Source organism: Chaetodon trifascialis, chromosome 17 (genome assembly GCF_039877785.1).
Source record: "Chaetodon trifascialis isolate fChaTrf1 chromosome 17, fChaTrf1.hap1, whole genome shotgun sequence".
Taxonomy (NCBI): Eukaryota; Metazoa; Chordata; class Actinopteri; order Chaetodontiformes; family Chaetodontidae; genus Chaetodon; species Chaetodon trifascialis.
In genome coordinates this window covers 16,749,578-16,772,868 of record NC_092072.1, presented here as the reverse complement: position 1 = coordinate 16,772,868, position 23,291 = coordinate 16,749,578, and the positions used below count along the sequence as shown (strand labels likewise).

Below are 23,291 nucleotides of genomic sequence, written 5' to 3'. Positions count from 1 at the left end.
AAATGTCTAGTCTCCTATCTAAAAAGTCCAGGAATTTGTGTGTCCCCGGCTGCTGGTTGCCAAGAAGTGGTTATAGATACATACAAACAGACAAACCTGTTATTTAGTGATTTTAAAGTGCTGCTTTAGGAAAAGCATGCCAGCTGTTTCATGTTTCCAATCTTTATGCTAAGCTATGCTAATTGTTTCCAAACACTTCTTGTCTAATTCTCTGTAAGAAAATATGCACATTATGTAATCGTGATTGTAATTTTACTAGACAGACCAGATAGTTGCAGCCTAATTTTGCTCAAGAAAAATGTCCTTTCTCACCTGTACAGCTATGGATGGTCTCCACTTTCTCCCACCACGTCCTTCGTCCTGCCCTCCAGCTTTACTCAGCACTATGCTGTTCTGAGGCAGGGAGACTGACTTTCCCAGGCTGCCCCCGCCCCTGCCGTCCCTCTCCCTAGCTGGCCTCGGTGGCCCCTCTAGCAGACTGTCGGCTGAGCTGCTGTGTTTGGCCCTCACCCCAACTCCTGGTCCTCCTCCATAGGGCACCAGCTCCCTCGAACCCCTCACCCCATCTAGGCTCTCTGCTGAGTTACTGTGCTGTCGGGAGCGTCCAGGGCCTGTGGCGGTGTAGTACCCGCCTCTGGAGGAGCGACCTGAGGGGCCGTCAGAGCTGCCCAGGTCCACGGAGTTGCTGTGCTGCTTGGGACGCCCGAGACCTGAGCTCGAGACCAACTGTCCACTGTTCTGGAAGTAGGCATCCTGGGTGGACTCGGTGCTGCTCTGGGCTCGCACTGAGAGTGAAGACTTGGACATGCGAGGTGGGAGTGGGGGAGGAGCACCTTTACGATAAGGAAAGACTGAAGTGTCAGAAGAGGGAGAGAAGAAGACAGAGGGATAGTGGGGTGTTAAAAGTAACATGGGTACTATATCAATAGGGAGCTTGGGAGGGGAATACTTACAAAAGGGACAGACTGGAAGGAAAAGGTGAAAGGAAAAGAGTGAAAAAAGGGAAATTTGTGGACATGAAAAGGGGGTGAGCCAACGCAGAGAGAGAAAAAGAGAAAACAACAAAATCATTAAGAAATAATGCCAGTGCAAGATGTGACAGAAAGATTCATGAACACAACCAAAAGTGTGACTTCTTTTCACCAAAAATCAGCTTGTGGTTTGAATTTCAGTGAGACGCAGACAGTGAAGTGGTGGAAAAGACAGACATGACAGAAAAAGTGACAAAGGAAAATCTCTTCCCTTGAGCTAACTTAACTCTGCTCCTTAAAAAGATAAAGCAATTTCCTGAGAGAAATCTTAAAATGAGAAAGATTCTGTCTCCTCCCGCATGGCTTCGACACACACACACACACACACACACACACACACACACACACACACACACACACACACACACACACACACACAGAGTTTATTTTCAGTAAATAAAATGTCAATCTTTAATGCATTTCTTTCTAAGCATCTTCAGCTTGTCACAGTTTACAAAGATCCTAACCATGCAGCTGTATAAGCTCCATTATGGGAGCACGCATGTATGTAGGTGTATGTGTCCTTGAGTTTGCTTACTGTGTGTGTGTGTGTGTGTGTGTGGGTGCTTATGGTTGATATGTATGAAACCTCGCAGACTTTAATAAGCATCAAGAGGGATTTGCTGGTCTAAGCTTGGAAATTTGAATCCTGTAAGACACTCAAGTGGCTCCGCAGTCTACTGTACAAACAGTCATAAGCAAAGATAACCACCCTCCCACCCATACACACACACACACACACACACACACACACACACACACACACACACACACACACACAGAATCACAAACTACTGCTGATGTACTGCAAACTAGGCTTATGTAAGACAGTGATTGCTTAAATGCACAAAACAAATATGTTTCACACAAAGATGAGTGATAGTGAGTAAAAAGGTGAAACTGTGAGGGTACAGCTGGAAGACACGTGCTATGGAGAGAATGAAGCAGTTGGAGACGCTAAGCTATCATCATAATCATGAGCGTTCCTGTACCTATTACTGAGCCTGAGCTACTGGCGATCACACAAGGGAGGGTGAGGGGAGAGATGAGATACAAAGAAAAGACAGAGATGACAGAGAACAAAGAGCATGCACAATAACAGAAGACACAAGTCTATGCTTATTGCATGCACACATATACACAAACACAAGGAAAGTGCTGCAGAAGAGCAGAAGGCTTGGGTGAAAAAAGATCATAGAAATTGAAAGGATAGAGAAAAAAAGGTTGAAAATTAAAAATTAAAAACTCATTGCATGCTGCTGTGGCTACGGGTGTGTGGTTTGTGGATGCGTGCGTGCAAGTGTATAAACTAGCTTTTGTGGAGGTAAGCAGACACAAGCTGTCACAAAATTCTCTCCCCCACTGGCTGTCCTGCTGTGTCTCCCGGCAGGTTACCACCACATGGAAGACAACCAAGCATCTTTCTAACCCTCACACAGACATATTGGTACACCGCACCACACACTTACCGGCCCCGCCCTTGATGCTGCCCTGGGGGCCTGACATGGAGAAGACAGACAGGCAGTCGTCGTCCTGGGAGCAGCCGGCCTGGATGGCGCGGACGTAGCTGTGGCTGCGAGTGCGGAACACACCTGGGAGATCCAGGGCCTCCACGGCTTGAGACTCCACCTCCCCGAACATGGTCTCACACACTGCCTCAAACTGACGGTTCAACGTGTCTCCAAGCTGAAGTATGACAAGGAAGGTGAGAGATACAAGGATTTAGTCAAGGCCCTATACAAACACAATTCACACAAATAAACAACTATAGTTGTTACCTGTGAGCTGGTCAGAGAGCGGGTGTAACTGCGAGAGCGGGTGTGGGTCTTGGGTGTAGTTCGGGTGTTGGGGTAGGAGTCTGTACACTGCTTACATGAGTACCTGAGTGGAAAATAACACTAATCAGCCTGACTGACAACTGGAACACCGACAGTACAGTGTATGATGACACAGATAGTTATTTCTTACTTCATATCATATTCTGGCTGTAAAATCTTCAGCTGTGCTACTTTTGTCAAAAACTCATTTTGTTTGTAACATTCAACAGCACACTGTACACCATTTGGTTAAGCACAACTATAGTGTAAAATTTCACTGAATGAAAGGTAACACGATGTTTCATCCCCAGCAGAATCACTGTAAGAACCACTGGTATTGAGAAATGGAAGTCTGAACACACTGAAGTACAAAGTGTTTATTTCTGCCTGAGTGTTTTTTTGCAAATAGATGCCTGAAGATGACTATATCTGGGCCCCATCAGCTGGAAAACACGATGGGGCCACAGCATGAAACCTTACCCTAGTTCAAATTCAATAAAAAATGATAACAATACCACAGAAACTGAATATGGTACATATGTTTTCATAGTAGTATATCTAGAAGTCCATTTACCGTATTTATCTAGAGAAATATCTATATTTATGCTCAGGCAATCTATATTTAGGCCATCCACGTTCATATCCTATACTTATGTTATCAGTTATATATGTTAATATTGAGGCCATTTCTGATACTTATCATTTAAAACTTTGTGTAATATCCTTATATGCACCAAATTCCCTGATTTGGTTTTAAATTACCCGCTGAAGCAGCATATTCCCATTTTCAGAATTTCATTGGCTGTACAAAGCGCCATTCGTCTGCAAAATCAGTTGCAGCTGGCTTGACCTTCACACAAATGAGGCACTTCCATTCAACATGGGCTGCTGTTGGCTATTATTGGCTAAGGACTTGACTCAGAAGATCCTAATTGGTCAAAGAAAGCATCAGTCAAAAAAGACGATGCACATTTGTGGCCTGTGTTTTGCTTTACAAACTGAATATTTGTTGCGAGACATGAGCGTTTGCAAAGCGGGGAGGGTCTGATGAAGTGAGGATGTGAATTGCGTTATAGGAAATGTGGTGGTGGTTTGGGAAATTCTGGCATTTTCTTGCTTACTGTGGAGAAGTGTGGCCTTGGTTCCTGTCTGTCCTTTTTTGGCAGAGGCTGGGTGTGGTTTGGTGGCTTGGGAGCTGGCTCCAACACAGCTGGGACTTATCACAATCAAGCACAGCATAAAGACTGTGGACTGCAGAGGATGGTTTGCAGATTGTTTCTGCTGCTTAGTGCTCAAGTTGGCTGCTTTGCTCGTGCTACCTGAGAGTAGAGGTTCATATTAAGTCTCTGTTTCCCTCGTGTTGATTACCAGTACTTGATCTCTTGCGTCTTTTCTTTGTGCTCTGTGAGTTCTCCCACACCGATCTCCAGCCCCAGCGTCTCATCCACCACGCTGCCCAGCCTCTTGCCTCCATGTGCCCTCAACATTATACAAACACCACCTGAGCTCCAAGTGCTCCAGTGTTTCTCTGAGCAGCTCTCCAACTCAGTGCCTTGTGCCTCAAATGTAGGATTGTGTGTTTTCGGAGCTTGACCCACCCTCCACTTCATAAAAGTAGAAAACTAAATTACTGGAGCATCCCCTTTAAGAACTTGAAAATATATACTCTTGGGTTTTTGTGAAAATTTTGGATTTTTTTCCCCCCAATAAAATTAAATTTAAACATTTCAGCAACAACATCTCAGCGGTGAACATAAATTTGAATCATACTATCAGAATATACTGTGACACCTAAACACTGAAATTGACTGGATATTAAAGGCATGTATTTTAGAATTTCTTGAGCTCAACAACAGTAGATTAGCATCATGTAAAATGTCCTTTGGCTTTTTGAATGGAGCAAATAAGCTTTCTAGAAATATTAAATGTATAGTATATTAGGTGGTATATATAAGATGTATAACTCCGGCTTCCTCCCACAGACCAAAAACATGCTCATTAGGTTAATTGATGACTCTAAATTGTCCGTAGGTGTGAGTGTGAATGTTTGTTTGTCCTTGCATGTGGCCCTGCAATCAGCTGGCGACCGGTTCAGGGTGTACCCCGCCTCTCGCCCATTGTAGCTGGGATAGGCTCCAGCCCCCCGCAACCCCGAAAGGGATAGGCGGTATGGATAATGGATGGATGGATATAAGGTGTATAGTTAGTTGTACTGTCCTCACTAGCAATTTAATGAAGGCCAGCTGTTTTTCAGTGATGGAAGAAGTACTCAGATCCTTTAATTAAGTAAAAGTACCAATGCCCCACAACAAAATACGACACTACAAGTAAAAGTTCTGCATTTAAAAACTTAAAGGTCAAATTGTACTTTCAGTATGAAAAAAAAATTTGATTACTGCTGCATTAATGCGCATGTTGTATTTTCCTGATGTGTGAGTTTGAGCAAATTACGTTTTTAATGAGATCATCATGTTTGTAGCGTCGCTGTCCTGTGACAGCCATGCATCTCTAAAAAGTCAACTTTTCTTGAGCTAAGACAAACAGTCTGTTTTCCGCTTTGCAATGCATTTTCCAGCTAATCTGACAGGATTAAAGAGTTTATTCAGTTTAAGAAGTAGGAAACTTTTCTCAACCAAGAAAGGAACACGTCATCCTTCAGTTTATCAGAGACATTCAAATTCCAAGAAGCCAGATTTGGAAATAAAGTGTGATTTTCATGGACAGGAAAGGTATAAAAAATTTTAATCTGTTATTACAAGTGCCTCAAATTTACTCGTACTCAAGTCATTGTATTTGAGTAATTAGAAACATTCCACCACAGGCTGGCTCTTTCAGCACTTATATAAACACTGCATTTGTGACATTTGACCTTTGATCCATGCTGATTGATCGTCTAAAGGCATCCCTCTGGGCGATCAGGGTGGACTTCGGCGAGGCTTTAGGGCTGGTGTCTGAGTCAGCACTGTCATCATCGCCCATGGCCTTGATGTAGCTGCCGCTCCGCATGCGCCGGCATGGAATCTCCCCTCCGCTGTCAGATGCGCTGCCACCGCCATACCCACCTCCCCAGTCTTCTGACGGGACCTGAGGCACAATCACATTTGCACCAACATTCGCATAGTCATAAGCAACTATTGAAAGCGCAGAGGGGGATTAATCTGAAACTGCAACACATGGTGAGTACAGGTGTACACCCATGTAGACTACGTACATGGTCAAACTCGGTTTTAGTAAGATTTTCCACAAATGGGTTAAACACAGTTAAAATGAATTCAAAGTAAGTATGGATTCTTCTTCTACACCAACTGTTAAGAGAAAAGCAGTTGATCACAATGCGAATTTATTAGTATTGAGGTATTGAAGATATTTTCACTGCACTGTTGGCAGCTTCTTCCCAATATCTGTTATTAAAGTCAAAAGACTTCTCAAAACAGAAATATTTTTCATCTGTGAAAAATATTTCACACCTCGAACAGAAGGAGCACGATGAATTACACATCCAGTCAATGGCGCACATGCACTCGGAGTAAAGCCAACACAGCAGAACAGATACTCATGCACACCGTGAGAGCGCACACATGCACACACATGTATGCATACATGGGAGATGGTGTTAAAGAAAGAGAGAAAGGGACAAAGGGACTTACAGAAAGAGAGAAACTCTGACAGCTGGAGAAACACTGACACAGAGAAGGAGAAATAGAGTAAGCTAGAAGCCGACAGACAGAGCAAATAAACCAACACGCAAAAAAAGCAGGTAGACGAGCAGAGTGGAGCGGCAGACGGCATGTAGGCAGACAGACCGATGTACAGGGTGAGGAAACAAAGAAGAGAGAATGTGAGACTTGAGCAGACAGAAAGCAGGAAGACGGATGAATGAGAGTGATGGGAAAACAAAATGAGAATCTCACACACAGGAACACAGTCAAGACAAGAAACTCAGGAGGACGACAACAGAGAATTCATAAGGAGCAATGAAATGAAAGAAAATTACTGACAGGTTCCCACTGTGACCGTCATGTAAAATGAATGACTTCACGATGCGTTCATAACTCTTGAAAATGTTATCCCGCTCTGGATGAAGGCTTTCCAAGGGAAAAATAAATAACAAATTAATTAATCAAAGCAATGAATGAAGCTGTGAAATATTTTCTGGCATATTCACATGAAGTGACGTTATGAGGTGAAAATTCCAGCAATCCAGACAATTAAAGATATCGCAGATCCTGTCTTTAAAGCTGCATTAGTTTGTTTTTTATTTTTGTTTGGCCATTTTGAGGCACAAGACTGACTAGAAAGCAATTACTTTTTTACATAAACCAGCAGAACAAGGGGCAACACTAGCAACGTTTCGGACTTGTGTTTCTGGCCTCCTGAAGAAGTCCAGTACACTGTCTGAGGAAACGGCTTTTTATCTTGCTCGCTGCTGAGGCTTTCTTCACTGGCCAGTTGCGGATATGGTCGGTCCATACGATGCATTGGTAATATAAAAAATATGTGCAGCTTTGATTAGCATCATAGCAGAGGAGAGCTATCAACCTTGTACCGAACAATGAATTTTATTATTGTGGAGCACCACTCAGTTGGATATGCAAACGTGTGTGTGTCTGCGTGACCTTGTGTGTGTGGGTATCATTTGATCCCACGTCTTTTCCAGTATTATGAGAGCTAACAGCAAGTAACAACAGCTGCGTGTCCTGACAGACCCCTCCATCTATCACTTTTTTTGCAAACGCTGTGAGGTGTGTAGTCTCACACAAGCATGTGACCAAATGAAAACACCTACACACTGACGCACACACAGTCAAGGCCCCCAGGGTTTGGCATCCAGTTGAGTATGTGTTTTTAAGGTCATCACTTAAAAGATGATTCAGCCTAATCTCCCGATCCCCCTGGCCTTGTACTATCTCTCTCATTTTCTCATCTCGATCTTTCTCTGCTCCTCTCGCTTTGCCCCTTGGCTACCATCACCTCCTTTATCTCTTTTCTATCCCTTAGCTTGCTTTGCTATCTCTGCATTCCCTCTACCTTGCTCTTTTCCCCCTCGATCTTTGTCTCTCTCTCTCTCCCTCACTGTTTCTATCTTCATTTCACTCTCACTCCATATTCTGGTTTTTATCATCCCTTATCTATCAGACACAGGCCGAGGGGAAGGGAGAGGCTTAGGGGACGGAGAGCACCAGGTTCTGATGCCGCACATTGTGATTGCCACTCACACCATGGCAAAAAACTTGTCCCTTTGCCTCAGACCGCGACAATTCCGACTAGTGAACATTCACTTATTTTTGTTCCCTCAATTTTCACTTCGAGCTGCTTTATTTTTGCCTTGTTTTTGTGCAGCAACCTTGAGAGATGACCCAGTGTGGACTTGCTAGTATAAGCTTGTAAATACATATTACACAATGTTTTTGGTAGCTACTGAGAACCACATTGTCTTCCCTATGCAATAATAAATAAAAAAAAAAACTTTGTGACTTTAAAACTTTTATTTCCATGACTTTGCGAGTTCTAATGTTTGCAATGGAAACAATGTAGAATTAATTTGGGGTTAGTCAGACCAACAAATCTGGTGATAACATTGTATATGAGGATATTTTTCCATTAATCTCTTATGTTCTTATCTTATTGGATTATTTCCATGGGTGAACATTTCTTAACTCCTTGACTGAATAGCAGAAAATTTTTTTTTAACAGACTTCAGTTTGTGTTGTACTCTGAGTATTTGGCTCCTTGTTAGACTCAACATTTGTATGATGTGAGAACTCTGCTGGCATAACCTTTTTGTCAGGTGAGGGATCTCAAAATGCGACAAAATAATTTAAATTTGAAAGTCAGCACTTGACATACACTAATCGGGCATAACATTATGACCACTGACAGCTGAAGTGAACAACACTGATTATCTCTTCATCATGGCACCTGTTAGTGGGTGGGATATATTAGGCAGCAAGTGAACATTTTGTCCTCAGTGTTGTGTTAGAAGCAGGAAAACAGGCAAGCATAAGAATTTGAGCAACTTTGACAGGAGCCAAATTGTGATGGCTAGACGAGTGGGTCAGAATAACTCCAAAACTGCAGCTCTTGTGAGGTGTTCCCAGTCTGTAGTGGTCAGTATCTATCAAAAGTGGCCCAAGGAAGGAACTGTGGTGAATGGGCGACAGGGTCATGGGAGGCCAAGGCTCATTGATGCAGGAGCGAAGGCTGGCCTGTGTGGTCCGATCCAACAGAAGAGCTACTGTTGCTCAAATTGCCAAAAAAAGTGAATGCTGGTTCTGATAGAAAGGTGTCAGAATACACAGTGCATCCCAGTTTGTTGCTTATGGGGCTGCATAGCCACAGACCAGTCAGGGTGCTCATGCTGACCCCTGTCCACCACTGAAAATGCTGCACATGTGCGTCGCTTAACTGGGGAATAAATGAACCAGGAGGCACTATGGGAAGAAAGCAAGTCGGCGGAGGCAGTGTGATGTTATGGGCAATGTTCTGTTGCAAAACCTTGGTTCCTGCCATCCATGTGAATGTTACTTCGACACGTACCACCTACCTAAGCATTGTTGCAGACCATGTACACCCCTTCATGGAAACGGTATTCCCTGATGGCTGTGGCCTCTTTCACCAGATAATGTGCCGTGCCACAAAGCAAAAATGGAGCACAACAACGAGTTTGAGGTGTTGACTTGGCCTCCAAATTCCCCAGATCTTAATCCAATCGAGCATCTGTGGGATGTGCTGGACAAACAAGTCCAATCCATGGAGGCCCCACTTGCAACTTACAGGACTTAAAGGATCTGTTGCTAACATCTTGGTGCCAGAGCACACCTTCAGGGGTCTAGTGGAGTCCATGCCTCAATGGGTCAGGGCTGTTTTGGCAGAAAAAGGGGGACCAACACAATGTTGGTCATAATGTTATGCCTGATCAGTGTAAGTCCATGTTGTGGTTTATGAGCCCTGACCAGCAGTCAGGGAGCAACATTAGCATTTTCTGGCAGTGTGATGAAAGTAAGTCCAACAGTCATTCTCGTTTTAGATGTGTTTTTTTGTTGCCCACGTCTACTTGAGGGAAATATCTGACTCTTTAGCAGCTAAATGTTCCACATATGTTCACCAGCTAGTCGCTTACTGTAACTGTCTGTGTTAATATAAAAACATATATGGCCACTTAAAAGTTTAAAGTTGCTGAATGTATGATATCTAGTCTTTACACACTCTGTCTGCACTGGTCTGGCAGCAAATGTTGTCAGTTTTGCTCCCAGAGAACAAGGCTTCAGTTTGGAGCCGTTGCTTCAGTATGGCACCTGTGCTGCTGCATGTCCTTAGGTCTTGCACTGGTGTTGGAGACCCGGACAGCATTATATCTGCAGCTCCAGGAAGACGTCTGCTCTGAAGCCATGGATCAATCTGGCTGACTTCAGCAAAAATTCACTCCCCACGCCATCTCTCCGCTTCTCACGAAACTGCAAGTGACACCTGGAGATACGAGGAAGGCTGCAGTGGGGAAGTTCATTTCGTGTCCTAAGGTGTGAATGTGATGGTAGCCTACGGCACAGAGGCGAATTGTACGGGGTTAGTCCTTTGAAAACACTAACACACACAGCCCTGCTCTCGCTGTCTCTACTATCAGCAGAGCTCAGCTGTGTCTAAAGGATGAGAGTTGGAAAAACACCAGGGACTCCTGTGGCTACCTGCTGTTTCCGTAGAAACACAGCCTGCATGGCAGCTCTACCTCAGCACAGCTGGAGGTTTGTGTGTGTGTGTGTGTGTGTGTGTGTGTGTGTGTGTGTGTGTGTGTGTGTGTGTGTGTGTGTGTGTTTGTGTGTGCTCTTTCAGCTGACTTTGTAGGTACAGCCATTAGTGTTTCATTTTAGGGAATTCATGTATACAGAATGGGAGAAAGGGGAAAGGGAAAATTGCATGTTAGGTATGGAGATAGACTGTGGTGAGAGGAACTGAGAGATGCACTGTTGGGATAGACATGAAATAATCTCTGTATGAGTGACAATCACTGTTTTCTGACTCACTGCAAAATAGCAAGACAGTCCAGTCCATGGGTCTCTCAGGTGGACTTTAGCCCTGTGAACCCGGGGCTGCTCAGTTTTCAAGTTTTACTTCTTATTTTTTGAAAATTTTTGTGGGAAAAAAAAAAAAAAAAGGTGAATGCAGTTGTTATGGGGCATTTTGTGTGAACGGAGATTTTAACACACAGCGAACACCTGTATGGACAGATGGAGATTCTTGTATGCTTCAATTACTATAAACAAGAAGTGTTAAGTTGTCATAGAGTCAGTGAGTTAGCTGTTGGCTACATATGAGTACATTTTAGCCTGTATTTCTTTACATTTAGGTGAATTTGTACCATGAAGTTGTGCTGTATTAGCTGCTAATGCTTCTTGCACACAGTAATCATAGATGTAGAGACAACCGTCAATGATGTGGAGTCATAAGGACTGTCCGTGATTTTGAAATCATCAAAATCAAGATTGGACATTAAATGGAAACTGGAGCCACTGCTATCACTGCAAAGAGTAACATGATTGACTGAGTTATGACTCTGAAAAGAAGGTGTGAAATTTCTCATGCAAAATTTGTAAGCTTGAGCTAAGGGTTAACCTACAGGCTCACTGCCACTTTTTTTCTGTGAGAGAACACAGCAAAGTGTTGGCTTCCTCATACACTGATGTACATTGTCCTTATATGTGGGAACCTTACAATTTGCTCCTTTTTGCTGCAGACCAGCATTGAGCAGAAGTCACCAACGTATTATATTCACACACAAACACACACATAAACAGTGGTTGGCATGCAGGTGGACACACACCTGCAGGTAGTGGAAGGTCCTTTCCTTCAGCTTACTCTCCATGGGCACTAGGGCTTTGTCATAGGCTCCTCCCCTGGATGGGTACACCTCCCTGGCCTGACTCACTGTCATGGCTGACCAGGTGCTCCTTTTCAGGGAATGGCCGTGGTGCCCGTGGTGCCCCCCTCCTTCATTCCCGGCCAAAGCCATTGTGGTACAGGCCACGCACTCCCCAGCCACTGGCCCACCACCACGCTCCTTGGGCCTCTTCATGGTGAGCTCCTGGATGGCTGCATCCAGGCTCTCGTGTCCGCTGGGATACCCTCGTCTGCCCCCGCTGACCAAGAAGCTGCTGTCGCTGTCCAGGTTGTCATCAGAGCTCCACCAGCCTGCCGTCCTGCTGCGGTGGCGTCTGCCTGACTCGTGCCGCGAGTCTCCACTCTTGCTACGCTCTCGAGACTTGCTCCTCCTGGTTGAGCGAGGCTGGTGGCCTGAGTAGTGACCTCCACCGTCCTCCCCTCCACTCCTGTGGCCTCCTCCTCTCTCACCACGGTAGTCCCCGCCTCCTCTCGTCCCGTTGTACTCCCGTTTTGATGGTGCCTCCAGGGAATGGGACTTGGCGAAGAGGCGCTGCACAGAGTTGACCAGGTGTCGAATACGTGACGGACTCTCGCTGCGCTGCTCGGCACCCCCACTAGTGGTGCGCTGGTATTGCAGTGTGTGGAAGCCATCAGGATGAAAGGGCACCTGCTTCTCAAACTGGTCTATCAGATTCGGGGGAATGCGGTGCATCTTCCCCCCGTGGCCAGAGGACAGGCACTCCTCGCAAGAGTCAAACGACTGGAGAGGTGGGTGCTGGCTGGGGTGGGAGCGGGGGAAGGTTCCTCCTCCAGAGTGGCTATGGGAGTGTGAGTGGGGGTGGGAATGGTGCCTCTCCAGTGCCAGGGCCTCTGCTGGACCTCCTGGAGGGTAGTAGTGGCCGTCGCTGTGACCCTGGTAGTACTCTCTGCCTGGTCCGTCACAGTCCTCAGGCGTGCAGTGGCAGGGGCCTCCTCCGCCACCACCGGAGGAATGCTGGGACATGCTACGGCTGACATGGTACCCTTTCACAGGCGCCGGGGCGTGGTGGGCCGTCCGGGCCGAAAGGGGGCGCTGTGGGCGTGACAGGGCTGCACCGGTCTCACCTGGAGGCACAAAAAGAATCACTTTTAAGTTTTGTATCTCGGGAAACAGCAGTGAGCACACTGTATTTATGAAGAAAATATCCATCGTATCAAATAATTGAATCTAGAGTTCAGTCTTGCAATCCAAAATATTTTTCTATCTCATTACACAAAATAATCATGAGATGATGAGTAGGTGTTGCTGATTACTGCCAGTCACTCTTGCGTTACTTCAGTAGCTGCTGTTGATTTGTACTACAGCAATGTTTAGAATACATGAAAACAGTGATATCATCTTGAAAGAATATGATTCAGAGTGAGTACAGGTATAATCTTATTTGGCATTTTTGCGCTGTATATGTCTGTAAGAGACACAAAGCTGGAAGGTGCAGTGGAATGTAATTCATGCTATGATTTACAAATGAATCACAAAAAAATAGTGACTTTGTAGATTGATATCTGATTGTTGGGTCTCTTCTATCAAGTGGTCTGATAAACTGAGAGTGAAAACTGTTTCTTATTCTGATTAACATTTTTATTGATTTTGCACTTCATTTTTTACGCAACCAAAGACAAACAGTGCAATAGTGAGCATTCATCCCACAGGCTGCAATAAGCGGCCACAGACGGCTTTCTCATTCATTTCAAAGGCTGCCTGACTGATAAATCAAGAATATTAGCCTTTCTTTCTCTCTCACGGTGTCTCTTCAGTTTCTGCCTCACTCTCCCATTTAGCACATCTCGATCCTCTCTCTCTCCCGTTTATCGTTAAATTCATCAGCCCAGCACTCCTTGTCTGTCTCTTTTTCCTCCATCCTTGCCCACAGGGAGTCTCTGAGCAGTCACATGATTTACAGCTGAGGAAAACAGTGCATTTATTGATCACCTGCATCCTAATGCAAGGGAGAAATAGAGTGGCGGCAAGCGTCCAAGCATATTCATTAACCTCTGTGCTATCAATTAAATGGCAAATTCACTCTTTGAGTGCCAGATGAACAATAGCACGATTCACAATTTCCAGTTGATGAGGCAGAACCCATCCCTACTGTTGCCTTGCAAGGAGAAAAGTGCAGAAGTGGACGGGACCTTCTCCACAAAACAAATGTGGAAATGAAATCAATACACCTGGCCAAGCTGCAGCAAGAACGGGGCACAATGTAAACGTTATCACCCACACACTCTGTTTGCTGTAAGTAAAGGTAAACACAATGGAAACAGGATAAAGCCTATCTTTGTATTGCCTTTCTGCACAAGGATAACAACTGAGATTACATTCCAAATGTGGTAATCATGCATTTTATTGGACTGGCATTAATTGCTGCTGCTGTAATCACATCCTCTATTAACCACGCTGTCTGCTAACTATATAATCAATCAGGGGCACGCAGCCTGGTTATAAGGCACGCGAGCATTTCCCTTCATTTCTAGATTTGATTAAATTGAGATGAAATTACTCGAAGAAAGCCAGAATCGAGCTGCTCGGTTGGATGGGATTCACTGAGCTCCTGTGAGTGTATCTGCGCTCGTGTTTGCCGGCTTTCACACAGAGATGAGAGACAGGGGACAGATGCTGGGATAATCATTAAATAGAGCATGGCCTGTTTGCCTTGATTGGCTGAATGAGAGCTGCCACCGAGGAGGCTCACCCACATCCAGCCGTGTCATTGGTGTAGCCGTGACGACGGGCCTCTCCAAGTCAACATCCCGCCGTGGACAGATCTCAGACAGCCACAGCACCTGGGTGGATGGCGCTAACTCTAGGCTCTCATAGGCTATACAGGGCCGGCGTCCCGGATGCATGTTGGTCAAACAGTCAAGAGTCATGGGAAAAGCTCACCCAGACTTTTAGAAGCAGTTTCCATAAACATGTCCAAAAGACATTAACAATCACTGCAGTATCATTATAACTTCTGAGAAAAGCAAGACATAAAAAAAGATTTATAAATAAATCGAATAAATTGGCCGGACGGATATTTTTTGCAGTGTGCCGTACTTGCATGTGTGTGTCCTTGTTTGTGAATAGACAGCAAAGTGAGCAGCGCTGCTCTGCCTGGAGGAGTAAATTAAACCATGTTCTGTTTATTATGAAGTCTTTGGCTTTGGAGCAGACTGCTGGCTAGGAACTGCCAATCACAGCGACACGCACACGACACATGCCTGATCGTGTGGTTGTGTGTGCGCAAATATAAAAGACGCCCAAGTGAAAAGGCAGAGAAGATGCAGCCAAATGTTGCCTGTCTCTTTCCTTTATTTCCTTCTCTCCATCCTTCCCTCCACATGTCTCCCTCTCTGTCTCTCCTCCTGACCTACTTCTATCCATCCTCCAGTCATGTCTCTCCCTCCCTCCCTTCGCTCTCCTCCGTTCTTTTGTTTTTTTTTTCGTTTCTTTTTTCAACCTGTCAGTCCGCCTGGCTCTCTATCTGTCAACACGTCTCTGTGTTGAGTTAATTACAAAAGTTTGTTCGTGTTCTTCATCTGTTGGCCTCTACTGATCTGTCTGTCATCCAAAAGTGTTCTCTCTTCTTCATTTCTTGTTAGATAATTGAGGTATTCCTGTATTATGTACACATGTTTTACACACCAAAGAATTCCATTAGCCTACTTCCCCTCTATGTTTTCAGAGGTCTCTTCAAATTAAAATCGAAACCTCCTGCTATTATTTGATTTGACCTTACCTACGTTCCCTCCTTTTGTACGGCACATCTTTTTGTCTTCTCTCTAGATTTCTGTTCCTCTTTGGACAACCCCCCCCCCCCCCCCCCCCCCCTTCTGTGCACGCAGAAATATTCAGTAGCAGCTCAGTAGGGAGTTGGAGCTGTACAACATGCTGTCATTGTTTAACACTGCTTGGCATCAACGTGATTGTTACAGAGGCTTCAGTCTGGAGCTGTTTCATTTTAAATATTCATGCGATCATGCCAGCTGCTCTGACCCACTTTGCTAACAGCTGAGTCTGCCTGCTCTCTGCCATCTCTGTGAGTTGTGGGTCAAAGGGTGTTTCACTGTAAATTCAACAGCTGAAATACCAGAAGTGATACACATATTTTGATGTATTTTTCTTCACCTCAAGGAAATGATCTTGCCCGTTCTGAGGCAGAATAGCTCCAAAAAATATCACCATGAAGTTTGGTGGACAGAAACACTTTGAGCCCAGGAGCATTACATTAGCTTTAGATGAAAATCCCAGTAGAACACTGCTGATTTTTAGTGATGAAGACTTCTACATCCAAATATTTCTATGTTTACAGGTCCAAGCAATCAATTTAATGTAACTTTCAGTGATAATTCAGTCACTTATGTTTATCTTGACATTAAAACAAAAATGTTCATGTGCAGAAAGGGGAAGCTGGGGTGGTGGATGGAGCTGCAGCAGCACACAGCTTTGACATGAGTGTATCAGCAGAGTAACAGTGAGAACTGTCCTGTTATAAGGGTTTACACTTGCTATGAACAGTGATTGTGAAGCATGAATTAACAGGCTGATGGTGAAAGGCATCACCTCAAGAGAATAAATATTTCATGTAAATTTCATGACCTAAGATATGTAATTAGAGGAAGCAAAATAGTTCCACATTAAGGGAAATATGCTTATTGACTGATATAATCTCATGTCTGTATGGTTATCTTACCTTGACTTGAAGACTGGAAACAAGAGGACATGGCTGACACTGTCCTAAAGTAACAAAATCCACCTACAAGCAACTTTAAAGCTCACAAACACCATGTTGTGGTTTTATGGAAGGTTATGTGCAGACTCCAAGAAGTTACCAGCAAAGAAATACTCTTGGCATACTGTATAACCCCCCATAAAACTACAACTTTTTTAGGATGCTAAATGATAAGCTAAGCTAACCGGCTGCTGGTGGTAGCTTCATATTTAGCACACAGAAATGCGAGTGCTCGCAATCATCTCAAGTGAATAATCTACCAAACTCTCAAACTATTCCTTTAATATGTATGAGATACTGTGAATTACTAGTTTAAATTGGGCTTTACTTAGCTACCAGTATGGGAGACAATACCAGACAATCATTTGGACAAGGCAGCTACTGTCTTGGCTTTTGTTGAAATGCTGTGCGGTGGTGGGTTTTGTCTGCCTGAATGCGGCCTTTGTTTGACTGCAGGTTCAATGAATGAAGCGACAGTGTGGTCTGGGGCAGATATGTTGGCTCATTTAAGAGTACAAGAAGGTGAACTGCACAGCGTCCTTATAGAATTGTAGTCAAACAATGTGGAAGTTTTCATTAGCCTGGTATCTGTCCATATGTGCCCTTAGCCTACAGTAGGCTTCAAATAAGCTATTAACCACTGGAGCTCTGCACACCCATCATGCAGAGTGGGACAGACAATAGCCAAAATGTATAAATACAGCTATGGAAACAATAGAAGGATTGGCTCAGCTGTGTGTTGGCGTGCACTTCCTTCTTCGCCAGCCAGAGAGACATGCATGCTGGGAAACTGGCAGAAGGACTGATTTGCTCTTCTCAGCTTTCAGCCATGAATGATCTATTTTCATTTTTCCACTGTCTGTTCTCATACACACACACATAAACACATACACAAACGCACACACTGCCGTAGCTAACCCATCAGGATCCAGAAAGAATCAAGGATGATGGCAAAGATGGAACGTTTCAAGGGTGACCCATGGAAGAGGACCTGTGAAATGCACAAGCTGCAGCTTGTCAGCTCTGTGCATACAGAGAGGGAGGCCAATATAGAAAAAATGGAAAAACCCACAAAGAAAAGAAGAAGATAATGGCTTTGTGTTTTAAAAAATGCAGCGCACCTGCAGGCCTGAAACACGCTTTCATATCTATTTTGGATGATTCGTGTAGCTGCTGACTTTCAGGAGGGAATTGGCAGGATGGATATGCCGCACTCGCACGCTCACGTGGCCCTCATACCCCGGACATACAGTAAAAATAGGTGTTGGGGATGGCGGCTGACAATGGACTGTCGCTTGAGACGTCCATGATGAGCAGAGAAGAGGGAGAGAAACATAACAGAAATGCATCGAGACAGGGAGGCAGAGAGTGTGAGAGCGAATGTGTGAGAGAGAGCGATGATGGCCACAGCACAGGGGAAATATGCTCCCATCATGAGGGCAAAATTGAAGAGTGCCTAGGGGGCAATTCCTCTATCTTGCTCTCGTAGTCTCCTCCTCCTCTTGCCCTGTTTTCCCATCTCTCATTCTTCCCATACTTCCCATACTCCCATACTTGCACAACCTGCTTTTTCTCTCCTCCTCCTCCTCCTCCTCCTCTTCCTCCTCTTCCTATCTTCCATTCTTTCACTTTCACTCCTCGTCTTACAAAATGTTAACAGAACTGTCTGGCAGGTTTTAGACATTTGGCGGTGAGCAAGAGTTAAACAAGTCAGCCTCTTCAGTTTACAGGACCTGCAGGGTCAGCATCACGTTTTTTTGTTTTTTTTTTAATCACTTCAACTTCAATTGGAATTTTCTTTGCCATACATACACATATAAGCACATTTAAAACATATTTACAGTTAAAACAATATACCCCACACCTACACAAGACTACACTGCCCTCAAGGTAACCCCATAATATATTCTCTTTTTTAATGTCATATAGCAGCATAAAACAGTACTTCCTAATGATATGAGAAATCAAATCAGCACAACATGGAACCTGACAGTTGTCAGAAAATGAATGTTCATGTAAGTTTTAATTTAAACTGACATTTGCCCCTAATGAGACTGTAGTGTCCTAGCAACTGTAGCTAGCAGTAGTGGTGTTTGTTGGGCTGACTGAAATGGATTGAAGAGCCTCCTGTGAGCACAATGTACTGTCGCATCAATCGCAACTAATTACACACAACGTGCAATACACAGCTTAGTTAAAGTGTATATGGAGGTGTAATGTCTCCCAACAGCCCACAGCTGGATACAAAAGCATGTTTTATGGCTGGCATTACAGCCTATGACAGGCAAGAAAGAATACCTAAGACTTCAGTAAATTAAATTTAAGACTTTCTAATATCTTTTTTGGAGGAAATGTAATCCAGCACTTTTTAAGACTCTTAAAGAAACCCTGTTTAAAGAAACTAACATCAGCTGTTGATGTCTCCAGTGTAAGAATCAAACGCATTATACCAAACCAACCCTTCCTCCTCCCTGAGAGGTTTCGTGGCACTCCAACAACCTCACGCTATTTCACCTCTCAGAAATAGTAGGCGCCGGTACAAGAGGTCAATTCTCAGGAGAGGGCAAACACAGGTCATTTTACAACAAGTGCTGTGACCACTGGTGTCATGTGTCAATGTAGGTTTTCAGTGTTTGTGCAGGTCAAATGTCTGCAGGTCATTTCGTAGGACTCCACACAGTTTTGTCTATGCTCCATGCATATTGCTAATCCATTTCAAAAACGACTACATTATCATAGCAATGCAGAGCAAACAAATCCTGTTTGACCAAGGATATCAAACAGAAGGGAACTGAGTTTTGGGGTATTTGAGTACATTTCCTCAACTGACAAGGAACTCGGTGAATTCCCTTCTCTTGAATACATGTAATCATGTCAAAATGTATTCGTTTTTCTGTAAAACAGCAAAGATGAAAAGTGGGGTGAGTCATTCTGGAGAAAGTGACTATGAAGAAAGATCTCCTCATGGTTTGCCAGCCGCCTGATCTCAGTGCGTGCTGGATTTTTGTACACAGCTCCGGCTCTCGATGGGAAACAAACAAAGTGTCTCGGACGGAGCCACACAACACTCCTCCAGCCAGTCAGCAACAGGTGGCGTTCGTGATCATGCACAGGACGCAGCGAAGGAGAGGGGAGATGGGGGAACCAAGAGGGATGGCAAATTTGGCATGCTAACATGTAACAGCATTGTGAAGAAGGAGAGACGGCAATATCAACACTCTTTCTCCCGAATGACTCACCCCTCCTTTAATCAGTTTGATTCGGATAACGTGACGAAGAAACACATTTAGCATGAAGCTGTATGTTTATGTGCCTGAAAACAGCCTGAGAAGGCCTCTGACTGTGACTTAATGAGAAGGAAAATACCAACACCACTTAGCAGAGTGCTGCTCGATTGTAATTTGCTGGCATTTTTCCACCCTACCTCAGATAACATGAGAGGACATTGCGGGGGATATTAGATGGAGGTAAACAGAGATCAAAGGCAATGAGAGAATAGTGTAACAGCCTCATTCAGTCAGCCATTAGACATTAGACCTTAACCCTGTGCAGGAAACACTCGCCAATCCACACACACACACACACACACACACACACACACACACACACACACACACACACACACACACACACACACACACACACACACACAGTCACACATACACTGTAACTTATGTGAAAGTGTTTTTCTGATTCTCCCCTTTTCTCACCTTTCCTCCTCTCCTTTTTACATCCCTCTTATTCCCTCTTTCCCTCTCTCTTTCTTCATTCGGCTCTTCTCTCCTCACCTTGCCACTTCATAACTCTCTTTCCATCTCTTCGCCTACCCCTCGCTCCCCCTTTCTGCCACCTTCTCAATACATTCGCTTCTCCTTCTTTCTCCCTGCATCTCTCTAGTTGCTCGTGTTGTGTTGTTTTACAAACTCTCCTGACAGGAAATCAAAGGTAGAAGCAGAAACCACGGCTCTGAGGAGAATCAAGACACACACCTGCACGTAAAGGCACACACACTGAACAGCAGCTCAGAGTCTATTCCCACTCTTATAAAGTTTGGTTGCTTTAAAGTGCCACTTCCTCTGACTGTGCTGCTTTACTTGCAGTAGTAATAATAATCTGGAAGATAGATAGATATGAATGTATATTAATGTATCTCATTGATATCAGCCCTTACCTAACACTGTATTAGAGCTGTATTATGTTACTGCTACTATTGACCCAACATCTCACATTAAAAGCATTCAATTGGCAGAACACTAGGTGGCTTTTATTGTATGCAGACCGCTCATCAAAAATAATATAAGTGTACTACACAACACATAAACAACAGCCATTTTTGGCAGAGGATCATTTTTAATTTTTTCACTGGAACAAGAGGGAGCAGTAAGATGTTAGATGAAGAGTTGCAAGCAGCAGGCTGCTCGCCTCCAACATCGAAACTGAAATCTTAAGGAACTTTAAAGACTGGATATTTTTACATATTTTCATTTGGGAAAGGGCTTTCTTGTAGGAATAAATTCATCTGCTACAGAAGCAGTGATGCATTTTTGCATTTTGTTTGCAACTGAACTGTGTGGCTTGACCCACAATAATGGTTGAACAGAAGAAGAAAAACTGCTGTTTCATTGGCCAAGAATGAACTTTCATTCTCAATTACAGTTTGCCAACGTGCTTGTAAACTGGCAGAAGGACTCTTTTCAGTTTCCAGACGTTTTCATTTTTTCACTGAAAACTTTACACACACACACACACACACACACACACACACACACACAAATCCATCCATGCAAAATCCTTTTGCCGAGGAGAACTGCAAGATATGATAAAAGCTTCAAAATGGACTTTGGAGTGCGATTGTTTCGCCAATTCCTGTTACCAAAATGACAAAATGAAGAATGAAGAATCCTCCCACAGAAACTGAAACACTGACCCAGTGTTTGACTGACAGGAAATCACAGGGGTGGAAAATCACAGCAAGACATACCTAAGAGCAAATACAAAATCAGAAAAAGAAATCACTCACACACTAACGTCATGCAGTGTGACGGATCACTGTGGTTATAATTCATAACTCTGTCGACGGATTCCCAGCACCAGTCACTTTCAAACTTCTCCAACTGCTGCTCATACGTCGAGTCTGAGCGCAGCTGTGTCCACAGATGCAAATCACATACAGGCAGTGGGATGGACCCAAACACGCTTCTAACCAGCTGACTCCAGTGTTGCTAGGTTACTTGGTGAACAAGGTAACTACATGTAGAACACCTTTGCATAAATCTCACACACACCATGAGAGAGAGAGAGAGAGAGAGAGAGAGAGAGAGAGAGAGAGAGAGAGAGAGAGAGAGAGTTGTTTCTTGGGATCAATAATTGTGATCAACCCCTGCTAGTCTTCTGAAGGTACAACCATGTCAGCAATACAAGGTTAGGATTTATTTGTGTGTTACGTTAAACATGTTTAAAACACAAATGAAAACATGTTTGAAATGCAAATGAAGTATACATGCAAAATGTATATGCGCATTTGCATACTGTGTATGTGTGTGGCGTCTCATGCGGGTGCTTTGATGTAGGATTGCCATGTACAGTAGCTTTGAGGGCAGAGCCAATACAGAGGTGGGCCAACTCTTTCACACTCTCTCATTTCCTTTGCTTTTCTCTTCTAACCTTTGCTTTCTTTCCTTTGACGTTTGCTTCCTTTTGCCTTTCCTTTCCGTTGCTCATATTTCCTATTTTTATTTTGCCTGTCAAACCTTCCACCTCCTTGCAACTCCTTTTTAGAGCAAACTAATATCAGTGCTAAAAGTGTAGCCTACAGTCTGGCGAACTCTAATATCGAACAGATGGAGGAAGTTTAATAACACTTGATCTCATCAAGGTGCAAAAGACATAGTTCAGCAGTCACCTCGGCTAAATGGGAAGTGTTTACATCATTAAGTGAAAAGGCGGTCTCAGTGTCAGCTGTGCCACATGCTGAATGAATCAATAACTGGATGCATTTTACATGTGCACACGCACAAGGACAAAAGCACACAGCAACCTACAGATACGCTGAGAAAGATGAAAACCATGTCGTGCTGAGAGGTGTTCTGTCTCTCCTGGCAATAGGGACACAGCTGTGCAATAGGTGAGAAGTGACAGGCAGTGAAAATACTCTGTTTTGTGGCAGAGTGTTTGTCTGTATGTGTACTACCTTCTCCTGCTGGCTGTACTTGTAACACTGTCTTACCTCCATTTAGCTCATCATACACATGCACATACACACACTTATGCACTCTGCACAGAGAGGCTATGAAGTGAGAACAGAACTCTGCCGGGAGGATGCAGAAGTTTTCTGCCTAAAGTTCACATCTGCAATAAAAATCTGGCAATGAGAAACTTTGTGGTGCTTTGAGCTAAATGCTAACATCAACACGTGCACAGTGAGAACGCTCACATCCTGATGTTTAGCAGGCACTGTATGATGTTGACCATGTTCACCTGCTTAGTTTAGCAAGCTAGCATGCAAATATTTTCTAATTAGCACTAAACACAAGTTACAGCTGATGGGAAAGTCATGTTATCAATGTCTGCAGGCATTTGGTCAATAGTTGAGTTGTTGAGACATTTCACGCAAAACCACAAATGTCAAAATCACGGTGGCACGAGAGGAAAAGTCAGGGGATCACCATTAGGATTTGTCCTTTGGAAACCATGAATATCTGTACAAGTAAGATGTTGAAATATTTCATTCTGGGCCAAAGTGGTGGACCAACAGACTGACATCCTGCTAACGCAACTCAAAATAGAAGACAGCTACAGACAGGCCACGCACAGCCACA

At 44.0% G+C, this 23,291-nt stretch overlaps 1 protein-coding gene across 2 annotated transcripts in view; it reads right to left on the bottom strand.

Annotated features, from left to right (window-relative positions):
• The window catches only part of dlgap3 (discs, large (Drosophila) homolog-associated protein 3), a 108,884-nt gene that overhangs the window by 5,523 nt on the left and 80,070 nt on the right, over window positions 1-23,291 (bottom strand). For both annotated transcript variants that reach the window (XM_070983940.1, XM_070983941.1), the window contains exons 3-7: window positions 11,664-12,826; window positions 5,718-5,932; window positions 2,810-2,912; window positions 2,501-2,717; window positions 313-851 (exon numbers count right to left, since the gene is read on the bottom strand). In XM_070983940.1, the coding sequence (XP_070840041.1) occupies window positions 313-851; window positions 2,501-2,717; window positions 2,810-2,912; window positions 5,718-5,932; window positions 11,664-12,725 (2,136 nt within the window). In that variant the 5' untranslated portion in view covers window positions 12,726-12,826. The remainder of the gene's footprint in view (window positions 1-312; window positions 852-2,500; window positions 2,718-2,809; window positions 2,913-5,717; window positions 5,933-11,663; window positions 12,827-23,291) is intronic.